This window comes from Pseudopodoces humilis, chromosome 3 (assembly GCF_049639895.1).
Source record: "Pseudopodoces humilis isolate 2021_Gansu_Grassland_sample_001 chromosome 3, ASM4963989v1, whole genome shotgun sequence".
In the NCBI taxonomy this organism is placed as follows: domain Eukaryota; kingdom Metazoa; phylum Chordata; class Aves; order Passeriformes; family Paridae; genus Pseudopodoces; species Pseudopodoces humilis.
The window spans coordinates 70,497,699-70,510,046 of record NC_142202.1 but is presented as its reverse complement, the minus strand read 5'-3'; the positions used below and the strand labels follow the sequence as shown (position 1 = coordinate 70,510,046).

The following is a 12,348-nucleotide window of genomic DNA, read 5'->3' as shown; positions in this document are numbered from 1 at the left end:
TGTGGCTAGCACAGCAAGTTATGCTGTGGCCAGGCTATAATGCAAATAGCAGGTTCTCAAAAGTAATTATCTGATAGTAAGGTGCAGACACAAGGGCTAGTTGCAGCAGGAGGTACTGGGAAGCAAACTGATTGCTGTTTAGCTTCAGAAAACTGGAACAAAACCTTTTGATCTCTGTAAACCAGGTCGTCTTTTTCCAGTGTGGTCTAGAGGGACTGGGTTTGGGGTTTTTCCCTCCTTCTGCTTGAAGAGAGCCTGAGTGAAAGGATTGTATTTGCAGGTGGATAAAGTTCTTATTTAGTTATATGTTCCAATCTGCCATTAAAAATGAAGTTGTCCTTGTCTTCTGAGCAGTCTTATCATCCTCTGGCACATCTTCACCAGCTCCTGTGGAACTCCAGGCTGTTCACAGGATCCAAGCAACTTGTCTGTTTATACATGATGCAGCAGTCTGCAGTGTCATTGTTTTCTGATGTACAAATTGGTTCTGATTTGTATCTCATACAAAGTCTGGTATTCAGAGACAACAGTCTTTGCTGCCCCAAATTACCAATTTTAAAAGGTGGAGAAGTTTTTTTGTGAAAGTACAATTCAGCAGTAGACATCTGTGGTTTTATCATTGTTTTTAAAGGTATCACAGCGACTGAAAATGGCTTGCATCGGTAGTGTTGGGTGAATAAGCTGTATCGGGGAAATGGCAAGGGTTTGGAAACAGTACTGTGTATGAAAGGATTTGTTAAGTGGGAACATGATTTTTGCAGATCACACTTGATAAAGCACCATGAAAAATTAGATTTTTTAACATTTATTTTAAGCTGGATACTCTATGAGAAGCCAAATTTTGAAGGCCCCTCTATTCCATTGGAAGAAGGCGAGTTGGAACTCACAGATATTTGGGGTGCAGGTGCTTCTGAAGAGCAAAGTGACAGCAAGTCTCAAAAGCCTGCAGTGATCGGTTCAATAAGACATGTTGTTAAGGCAAGTAATACAAGTAAAAAAAATTTTTATAGGTCTTAATGTATAGTGGTGTTTTATACTGATACAGAGTGTGATTGGTCTATTAGGACACAAGTATAACATGAGCTGCAAGTGCATGAAACAATCTTTAGTTTTGAATTTCATGTTTAATCACAAAATGCATGTGAGGATTGTCGTAACATCAGGAGGAAGGACAGGGTAGGAACAGAACTTGGTGGGCTTTATTAGAATAGTCACCAAAATGCTACATGCAGCATATGCTTTGTAGTCTGGTCCATCTCAGGAAAAGCATCCCAGAAAACCATCAATAATGTGGTATTTTCAAAATACAGCTGCTTCATTTTTTTTTCCAATACAGACCAAATTTACACTCAAATACAATGTCAAACACCAAATTTTTGTTTGCTTGGAATGGGCAAACTTACCAGTGAGTTTCACACATGATGGAACAGCCGTCCTACATGCACTTTTAAACCTACCATTAAGTAGTTACAGTTGCAGGTTGCCAAAACAAGCACAAGCTATAAAGTTATTTGACTAGGAAAGGAAAACGGAGGAATATATATTGCTTGGAACTACAATTCTTGTTTAAGTTGCAGTTCCCTTCAAGGATGGCTTGTTTGGTGTTATCTTAGGATTTAATTTGCTAGAGGAGATGTTAACTGATGAAAGAGGATGCATTCCTGCCTAGATGGTAGAAAGTAAACAATGTAAATGCTGATTAGAGATTGCCTGTCTGTCTTGGTTCAAACAGTGACAGGCAAACTGGCTTAGCTATACTTTTATTATAGGCATCTAATAGCAGTAGTAATTGACAAGGGGGGGGAAACAATTTAAAATAAACAGGTGTTTCAAAACTGATTTAGTTACGTTCAGTAATTACAGAACTCACAGCACAGATCAAGTGATTATGGTGATCTTCATTTTTCAGGATTACAGGGTTTCCCAAATTGATTTGTATACAGAGCCTGAAGGGTTAGGAATCGTGACTTCCTTTTTTGATGACACTGAAGAAACAGGGGTGTTTGGAGCCACTCAGAAGACTTGTTCTATTAAAGTACATTGGGGCATGTAAGTATGTAGCTCTCTATGAATGTGTAGTGCAATGAAAGGAATTTGGTTTAAACCATTGGTTACACCTGTCAGACTTGTGAGCAGGCTATATTTATTCTAGTCCTATATTTTGGCAGTATTTGTTGACAGTAGTGTTAGTGCATCACTGTAATGCTTCACTCTTGGGGAGTCTGACCTAGAATGTTTTGTTAGAGCTAGATTTTCTTCTGCTTGCATGTAGTAAATACTGAATAACCCTTGTGTATTTGTAGACAAGGAATAAGAGTTTGCCTCACTTGGTTTTTCTCATTCAGGCAAACTGACCATAAGTGAGGGTGGGGAATGAATTGTTATAGTAAGATCACATTTCCCACTTGCTTTCTTCTAAACTTGAAATCATCCTACTAAAAGAGGAAAATTTTGAAGTCCTGTTATACTAAGACTTAGTGCTTTAGAGGGTCCATACGTAACATTCTTGTACTTCACAGTGCATTTTGATCTGGGCTTTTATGATGATGTTTGATACAAATATGTCACCTGAAAAATCTGGCCATCTGAGCTAGGAGGGTAATATTGTGAACAAAGCAAGCTTTCATGAGAAAGGAGATCTCTAAGGAGCAACCCAGGTGCCATACCAATATTAGTTTTCATGGCTTAATAAGCAAACTTGTAAATCATTATGGAAAACATGCTTCAAAGTAGTACTGGGAAAAGTATGCAGAAGAGAGAGGAAAAGTGAGACTGGAGCCACTTCCAGTCATCCTGCAGAACTTCTTACAGGGTATACAGTCCTTGGTTGTTAGCTCTTACCTTTGGGCACTGATAGCACTTGTCTTGCTGCAAACCATCTAACTATCAAAAACTGCCCAGCTGAAGGCAGGTGTTACATACCACTGCAAAGATGTTTCAAATCTACCACATGATGTACAGACATTTTTGTTGTTAGGCAAAGTATTTTATCAGAGTAAATATTTACACCTTGATTTATGGGAAAAAATGAAACATTTTGGTATATAGACAAATTCAAAGATGTCCAAATGGTTGGTTCTCTGACCAGAAGTTACTTCTGATAAACTGCAACCTCAATCCAAAGTACATGTCTCGCAAGAGTAATGAAATCAGATATATTATTTGGAGTTTGATTGTTAATTTGCTTCATCTACATCTCCACTTTATTTCTGTCCTGCTTAAAATCTATCTGCGACCAGTAAAATTGTAAATTGTTTCTGAAAGGAGGCAGAGCCTGTGCTCATCTGAGTTACCTTTATTTTGTATTAGTGTAACAGCGTTGTTTTACTAAATCCACACAAACTTTTGCTGTCTTAATATCTCTTTCTTGCATTTGCATCCCTGAATGAAAGCAGACTAATATTTTCACTAGGAAGTGAAATATATTATTTTTCAGCTTTCTCAGGTGTCTGTTCATTAGTCCAGTGTAGAAAGAAGTTGCTTCCATGAGAAATTCAGTAGATGGCTGCTGCTTTTTTGCATGTTGCAGGGTTAGGGGATTTTTTGCCTTTAGTTTACAGGCATGACATAGTTCACTGTATTGGCAGGTGAGTGAGGCTCTGAGTCACCTTGCCATGTGGGTGTGGTTGTATCATCTTAAAGTTTCCCAGTGTTCATGCTTAATTGCTGTTTGTTAAAAGGTGCCAACAAAAATGAGTCAATGCACCTTTACCTTCTGACTGTACTTTCTCCTTGTTCTTCCATGTGTGTCAGCTCTTGCAGTGGTTAGTCATAGAATCCTTTAGGTTGGAAAAGGCCTTATAAGACCATCTAGTCCAACATTAACTCAACACTGCCAAGTCCACCACTAAACCATGTCCCTAAGCACCAATACTGCACATCTTTTAAATACCTACAGGGATTGTGACTTCACCTCTCCCCTGAGCAGCCTGTTCCAGTGATTGACAACTCTTTCAGTGAATTATTTTTTCCTAATATCCAGTCTAAATCTCCACAGGTGGAGCTTGAGGCCATTTCCTCTTGTCCAGTCACTACCTGGCTACAGCCTTCTTTCGAGGCAGCTGTAAAGAGCAATAAGATCTCTCATTTTCATAATTTTGCATTCTCCCTCTATGTTCATTCTTTCCAGGCTGACCCCTCCAGCTCCCTCAGCTGCTCTTATTAGGCTTGTGCTCCAGACTTTTCACCAGCTCCATTGTCCCCTTCTAGACACAATCCAGCCCCTCAATGTCCTTGGTGTAGTGAGGGGCCCAAAACTGATCCTGAAACACAGGATTTGAGGTGTGGCATCACCAGTGCCAGGGACAATCACTGCCTTGGTCCTGCTGGCCACACTGTTGCTGATCCAGGCCAGGATGCCATTCTTGGCCACCTGGGCACACACTGGCTTTATATATAACTGCTGTTGACCAGGTCTTTTCCTGCCAAACAGCTTTTCAGCCATTCTTCCCCAGTCCTGGAGCAGTGCCTGGGGATGTTGTTCAACACTTTATCATGGTGAACCTCATCCCATTGGCCTCAGCCCATTGATCCAGATCCCTCTGTAGAGCTTTCTTACCCTTCAGCAGATCAAAATTCCCACCCAACTTCTTGTCATCTGCAGAACAGCTGAGGGAGCACTCAAATCCCCTCGTCCAAATCATTGATATTAAGGTATTAAACAGAATTCTGTGTGACAGAATGATGGATTATTTTAATCTCTTTGATATCACCAGATTTATATGTTATGGTCCTTACACGATTAAAGGGTTGGCTGGAGAGAGTGTTGCTATATGTGTGTTTTATACTGCTTCACACTGCACTTTTTTGAGATCAGCACATTTTAATTGGAGAAATACTCTGACATCCTTATGCAGAGATCAGCAGTGTGATTCTTTGTTTCTAGCAAGTGATGACTGGGTAAGATTTTTAAAAAAAGCTTTGAAACCAAACTACTTTTGCTGCCCCTATCAGGAATTCTCAAAGTTACATCTTCCAAAGTAGATTTATTAGCAGACACAAACCATGGGGAAGTTGATTTCTAAGGAGTTGTCAAGTTTTTCTATGTATTAGTAAACAATATAAGGTTAGAATTTTTTTATTGAGCAGATTTTACATCAAATACCAGTAAGGTTTAATAAGGATTTTTAAAATTCTTGTAAATAGGTTCTGCACTTTAAAACTATTTTAAAGACTAATAGAATAACCTTGAATCTTGCTATTTCAGTCTAAGTTGGTTTCAGGTAAGACAGCGTCAAATACTGTTCATAATTTTGATTTGGGTTTTTTGGTCTGATCAAACAAAAGACAGGTGTTGGTAGTTCCTTGGGAGCACAGATATTTGTCAGTATGCCAGCTTGTAGGTGGCAGTTTTGGCGGTAAAGAAACAAAGTTTTGTTAAGGATACGATGATCTTGTTCCAAAAGTAAGCATATTGTCCTGTTCTTTACTGTTCAGAAATGTTCTGGGGCTTTTATGTCTTGCTTTTGTCCCTCCACCCCCTCTACTTTTAGATGGCTTCTTTATGAAGAACCTGGTTTCCAGGGAGTCCCTTTAATGTTGGAGCCTGGTGAATATCCTAATTTATTATTCTGGGAGAAGAAGGAAGCATACATTAGGTCCATGAGACCCTTAAAAATGGTAAACTACTTTTATTACTTACAAGTTAAATGACCTATGTTTATGTGTTATGAATAATGTATTAAGGTGGCTAGATTTTTCAAGACTTAGAAAAATCTAACTCTTTTAAAAAAACTCAAAATTTTTAGTCTATGAAATTCTTGAACTTAAAACATTTGATGGCATCATCTCTGCCATTAATCTGCCTTTTATTTTCACTTGCGCTCTTTAAGGAGTATTTTACCTTAGTCCTGCCTTTTTGTAAAGAATTGATGACTCCTACAGACATCTATAAGTTATCTAAGTCATTAACAGCTTACTTTTTTCTTCCTTTTTTTTTCCTTTTATCAGGGTGGTCGCAAAGTTGAATTCAGTGGGGAGCCAAAGGTAAAAGTCAGTATGTATTGATTGTCCAAAGCTATTTTACAGCACATGAACCTACACATGGGTAGATAAGTATGCTTTGAGTGGATACCAACTGCTGATGGTTTACTGGGTAGTCCTTTTGTATGTGAGCACACTGTGAAAATGCAATTTCTGTCACATTTCTGCATCAATCACATGCATATGTGACAGTATTAACACAAATCCAGATAATGCAAATGGGTAATGAATGCTCAAGCCCTCATGTTGCATCTGTTGTGGAAAGGCTTCTTGTAGAGGAGAGAGAGAGAGATCCCACTAGTTGGTTTCATCATTTTGCATTCTCCCTCTATGTGCCCATGCAAAAGAAACTGTCTGTTGTCAGAATTCATCATCCTCCCTGCAATTTTCCTTTTACTTCATTTCCACTCCAGGTAATTGTTTATGAGAAGCCTTTCTTTGAAGGAAGACATGTGGAAGTAGAATCAGAGATCTTTATGCTTGAAGACAAGGAATCAGATGACAAGACAAGCCTTGCACTTCCATCAGTGGGATCCATGAAAGTACTGGGAGGAGTGTAAGTGTGAAAAAGCGGTACTTATCCTTCAGCTGAAGTAGTAACTCCACAGGCTGGAAATTGTAGTGGACAAATATAGTCACAGTTAATTTTGTTTTTGTAATTTTGGGGTTTGAGGTATACACCAGGCTTAAATTTGAAAATATTCACAGCGAAAGAATAAATATCACATATCTGTATCTACTTCATGAAAACACGAGCGGCACTTGTCGATTTTGACATGTGGACTGTGTTGTTCAGTTGGGTCGCTTACGAGAAGCCGGGGTTTGAAGGCCATCAGTACTTGCTGGAAGAAGGAGCGTATCGGGATTGGACAGACTGGGGTGGCTACGATGAGGAGGTGCAGTCCCTGCGACCAATTGTTGGTGTAAGTTCCAAGAACACATAGTAGGAGTCCCCTGAGTGCTCTGAGATGTCATGTTGCACTTTCCTTATGGTGTTTCTCTTTGTTTTAACAGGACTTCACAAGCTCCCATATGATAATGTACAGTGAAAAAGACTTTGGATCAAAGGGTTCCAATATCAACGTGCTAGGTATCATTTCCAATTTGAAAGACACTGGATATGGGCTGAGGACACAGTCTATAAATGTGCTAAGTGGCGTGTAAGTAATATTTTTATTCACTCTTTCATTTTAGATATGGTGGTCTTTGTAGAAATTGGTAGTGTTTGCAGATGTTTTTCAGGACTCTGACTTCTATGTGGTGTCTTCAGATAAAATTTTCTTGACCACGGAATGTGAAAAGTAAAGGTTTGGTGAATGTGCACAGTAAACTGTCTCTCTTCTTACAATAAGATGGTCCCAGCATTGACTGATACACAAAGCATGAAAGCATGAGATGAGATTTCATCAAGAGAGGAATAAATAGCTTGTTCTTGTGGCTGCATTTGTTTGAAGCATTTCAACAGCAAAATTGTTATGGAAATAATTTCCAGTTTTGAACCTAATTTCCAGGCTTCTTGCATTTGACCAGAGGTAGATTCCTTGCTCTTTCTCTCACTTCTGTTTTAAATGGAGGTAACTTTTGCTATGCTCACTAATACCTTCTGATACTAGGGAGAGTAACTGTCCCAAAAATTAACATTGCTTTTGCAGTGAATCCTATAGATTAACAGTGGTTTAGAGTTGTGGCGTTCGTTTTTATTGTTTGGAGTTTTTTTAACATATGGTTCCCAGAAGTCTCTATTAGGCATGGCCATTAACAAGCCAGCTCTTCATCCCACAAGTGCTACCATGTGCAGTTGATCAGCTGATAGACTTTTCTGTTTGATTAATCGAGTCCATCAACTGCAGATTGAGTTTCACAGCCGTGCAGACCATATCAAAGTATTTGGGAAATGCAGACAAGTATCAGCAGTCATGGCTGCAAACACACAATTAACTAAAATAGCAGAATCAAAAGAGCATGAGATGTACAGTCTTGGTATGTGTGCAGGTGACTTGCTGGGAGCTCTGCCTTACCCAGCCACACCCTAAATCTTTCAGTGTGTTATCTGTGCTGTATCTCTGCAAGTTTTGTCTGGATAAAGGTTGCAGAATCAAGCTCAGTGCATTCCAGAGGAATGCTTATAATTTGTATATGAATATGGTGTGACAGGAGGTTTTTTTTTTCTGCCTGGTGACATCTGAAGCCACTGTGTTCTTTTGTCTTCCATAATATGCAAGACAGATTCATGGGAAAGAGTCACCCCTGAAGGTTGGGAAACAAATTGTGTGTTACTTATCATGCTCTTCATGTACTTGTTCCAGTAAATGGGTCTGTTGTATCTGAGATAGGAGTCATACATGAGTTTGAGTATTGTAATTAAGAGTGACTTTAATGGCAAAGGTGGCTAGGAGTCTTTATGAACAAAACTTGTCCCATAGACTCTGCTACCACTCCTGTAATCTCACCTTGTAGACTCCAAAAGATGTAATTTGTAGCAATAAGCTTTTAAAAAATTCAGATGCATTGTTCATAACAGGTGGTTAACACTCAGCTCTTAAGAGTCTCGTACAACTACTCTGTTTCCAGAGAAGTTGTGAGTGTTTGGGAGTATTGTGGTGATCTTAGTAAATGTTAATGTGTCAGAAAGCTTGAATGATCTGTGTGAAGTCATTTTTGGCAATACAGTGCTTTATTTTAAGCATTAACCGTCTGTTCAGATAGAAGATTTTTTTATGTCTTTCGTTCCAAGAAATCTGTCATTGTGCAATGAATAATCCATTGAGCAATTTCCTGAGCTGTTTAGACTGTAATGCAGTTCGTGACACAGTGAACTGTGACAGATTCAGTAAAAGCTTGTCAAAATATTTCGAAGTAACCATCCTGGTATCATATTGGAAACAATTAAAATAAGTCAAAAATGTAAGAAGCCCTCAATTTTCATTGCAATTTTTTAACTACAGGTATCTGGGGTAAGCAGTTAGAGCAGTAAGATAACAGATGATCTGTATTTCCCTCATAATTAATTTGATTGCTCTGGTTAATTTAAAAGGTATATCAAAGAAAAGAAAGCCTGACACTTCAGTGCACGATACTTCTGAACAAGTTCTGAGCTCAACTGCAGCTTTAAACTGTATTGCTGAGACAGCCCAGCTCTGCATTTAGGGAGTGACTATTCCATTTTGGAGTAATTCAGCACTAGCTGCATTAAAATTTCTAAATATTTCTAAACATGTTTCCAAGCAGTATTTTCATGTCTTTGCTAAATCCATTGTAAAGACTTCCTGAAAAATATTTCATAAGGAGATGAGGATTGACTTCTTAAAAAATGAAAATTTACTTCTTTGAAAATGAAAATGTTTTGCTCTTGTGCATTTTTTGGAGACTGAATGAAAAAATTATTTTTCTACCATTAGAGTGGGAGAAAGCAATCCAGGCTGCTTGAAAACAGGAGGGGGCTTTCTTCTTTTAAGTAAGGTTTGATCTTTACTTCCAAACTGGCAGAATTTGAAATGGTGGAAAATGGAACTATTTACTAGCAACAGGTAACACCCTTAACAAGTTCAAGCAAGTACTAAAATCAAGTGTTGTATTTTGATTTCCCCTCTACTTAAAAACTTCTTTAGGCTTTCATTGAATAGTGATCAAAATCACAGGAACTGCATGTTTGAAATGTGCCTTTTCTTTATCCATAAACACATCAAACTTTTGCCAGAACCCCTGAAGAAGCTCTAGTCTTTTTGTTGATTCCTTTTGAACTTGCTGGAAGAATTTTCCCAGATTTGTTTATTTCATGTAGTCATCTGTTTACTGTGGTCGTATTATCAGCCTGGTTTTCCCCTAGTTTTCAAGTAATTAATCCACAGTGTAGATTGGGTTGCTTCTAGAGTACGTATGGATAGTGAGTGATATTAAGGAAATAATTAGGTAATGAGCAGTTCATATACAGAAACCAGAGACAGTAAATTTAACCTGGATGCACTCAGGAAGGTGTAATATGAGTGAACCTGGAGACACAAGGTACAAGAACAAACCACCACTGGGAGCTGAAAAGGGCAAGTACCCCTGGTTATCCCATTGGAGAACACTTCAAACAAAGCTTTAACTTCTCTGTATATCTGAACTGATGTTCAGGAAGAAATCTTTCAAGGAGTCATAAAATTAAAGCTCGCAGATCCCTGGGATACTAAGAGTCACAGTCACAAAGGAGCATGATGAGCCCATTTTATCTCTTTCCTATAAATAGAATTTTATTACCTCACCCTATCTATTAATCATGGTACAAATCTGCAAGTGCCGGTTAACTTTCTGACCTCCCTCCTAAAGTTAGACAAGGTGAGCCCTGGGCTAACTAAGGGGAAATCTGATTTTTGGCGAGTTATCCATGTATGGATTATTTTCTTGGCTGCACTTTCAGACCCTGTTTGGAGCTGCGCTTCCTAGATGTCACATGTAGAGGTTTTTGGAGAAAGATTCTCTGTGTGTAATAGTACTAACAGTATATAATCAATGCTTTATGCTACTTCTGTTTTCGGGGGCGTGGACGGTGCCCAGGGATAAAGGTCTCCAGCACCCTCCTGCCAGCTGCCTGGGATGGAGCTGTTGCTCAGCCTCACCAAGGCAGTTTGTATGTCTGGGGGTTACAAAATCTGTTGTGTTAGGAGAGCTCACTCCCTGTGGGGCAGGATGGTTGCTGCCATGCTGCAGAGCAGCACTTCAGTTTTTGTTGTGCCTGGCAGCTGGAATGTGGCTCTCTTGCTCAGCTTTGGAGGCAGTGTCTTGCTCTCCAGGCCTTTCTGTTAAGTCAGAACTTGGATTAAGGCAATGCACCTTCCTAGGGATAATCTTGAGGTCTGACAGGTTTAGCTGGTACTGAATTCAGCTGCCTGTCCTTGATGATGTTATTACTACTTTCAGCAGCTTACATGGGCTTCTGAATGAAGTGGAGAAGCACAAGTATGTCACCATTAAGCCCTGACTCTAGGAACTGTCAAACTGCATGGGCTGACTTGCATGGAAGAGTGGCACTTAGTTATTTAAATCCCATTTATTTAAATGTAAACATGTGCAAGTGAGATTCGTTGATTATTTCTGCATTCAGGCTTGTTTTTATACAGGGGAAACTAAATAAATGCTGTCAAGGGATTCTTGGGAGGCTGCTGACATGTCTTACAGCTAACTTCATATCAGACACACTTGTTTGCATACATCTCAATTAAGTAAAACTACTGTGCACCATTGCTGCATCCTGGTACTTGTGCATTGAAAAATCTAATTAATTCCTGCTGAACAAATTGTTTAAGGAAACCTCATTTTCACTGCTTTTGGTATATATGGTATACAGGTACAGACACATCTGAGACACTTGAACTCTCTGCCCAATTTATTGTACATACCAATGTCTCTTTGATGAATTACTCTGAGGTGATTTTGAAATGGGCCTTGAAATATGCCGTAAGTAATTAGTGCGTAACAAGTTGGAATAATTGATTATATCTGAGGCAAACCAAGAGATGTGTGAATAGTGATATATGTGAATCACTGTTTGAGTGTTTGCCATGGACACATAAAACAAAGTTCATACTCTTGGCACATACATGTTGATGCACCTTTATTTTGGTTTGAGGTTATCCCACTTCTTGTATCTGCAGAGACTCTGGCATTTATACTTGGAATAAAACTGCAGCTTAGTAGAATCCAATTGATTGACAGGCATAAAAAATTAATGGGGAATTCTGATGTTGAGAGTTATCTTCCCTTGCGGATTTTAAGACCTGTATCATTTTGCTGCTTTATGATATGAAATTTTTGTTAGTGTAGAAACTCAGCAAGTTTCTGAGCCCACTGAAAGTGGATTTTGTCATAACCTAGCATACATTCATGACATGCCACAGTGGCTAAAATTAAAAGCAGGTTGACTCTGTGTAGAAGCTTTTCTTGTAGAATCAGGAACCAGCAAGATGTCCTGATTCCTGCCTAAATATAATGAATGAAACACAGCTGCTACTGTGGTCTGTTCTCATATGGGCATTCAGAAAACAACCAAACTGAAAAAAAAACTTAGAGTGTAAGTATGGGAAAATTTGGGAAGTATAACAGTGAAAGGCAAGGCAAGTTCTGCAGGTTATCACAAAATGAAAGGTAATATACATGCAGGAAGTGCTCTGTTTGGGCTTTCAGGTTGGAACCAGGGTTATAAGAACCCTGTAACAGAAGATTTATTGAGTGTAATAAACTATGCTTAGCAAGACTAACTGATAGCAGATATTTAAGATTTAACCTAAAGTGCTGCAGGAGTAGTTGGACATCAGAGAGATATATGTAGTGATTTGGTTGCTTTTCCTATACTTAGTGTGTATCATCTCAAAAGTTGAAAGTCTTTCA

The 12,348-nt window shown here is 38.8% G+C and overlaps 1 protein-coding gene across 3 annotated transcripts in view; it reads left to right on the top strand.

Annotated features, from left to right (window-relative positions):
* Window positions 1-12,348, top strand: part of CRYBG1 (crystallin beta-gamma domain containing 1) — a 95,877-nt gene that overhangs the window by 66,401 nt on the left and 17,128 nt on the right. For all 3 annotated transcript variants that reach the window (XM_088053495.1, XM_088053496.1, XM_005518244.3), the window contains 7 exons: window positions 816-978; window positions 1,910-2,049; window positions 5,493-5,619; window positions 5,950-5,985; window positions 6,396-6,538; window positions 6,779-6,905; window positions 6,997-7,142. In XM_088053495.1, coding sequence (XP_087909621.1) covers window positions 816-978; window positions 1,910-2,049; window positions 5,493-5,619; window positions 5,950-5,985; window positions 6,396-6,538; window positions 6,779-6,905; window positions 6,997-7,142 — 882 coding nt within the window. The remainder of the gene's footprint in view (window positions 1-815; window positions 979-1,909; window positions 2,050-5,492; window positions 5,620-5,949; window positions 5,986-6,395; window positions 6,539-6,778; window positions 6,906-6,996; window positions 7,143-12,348) is intronic.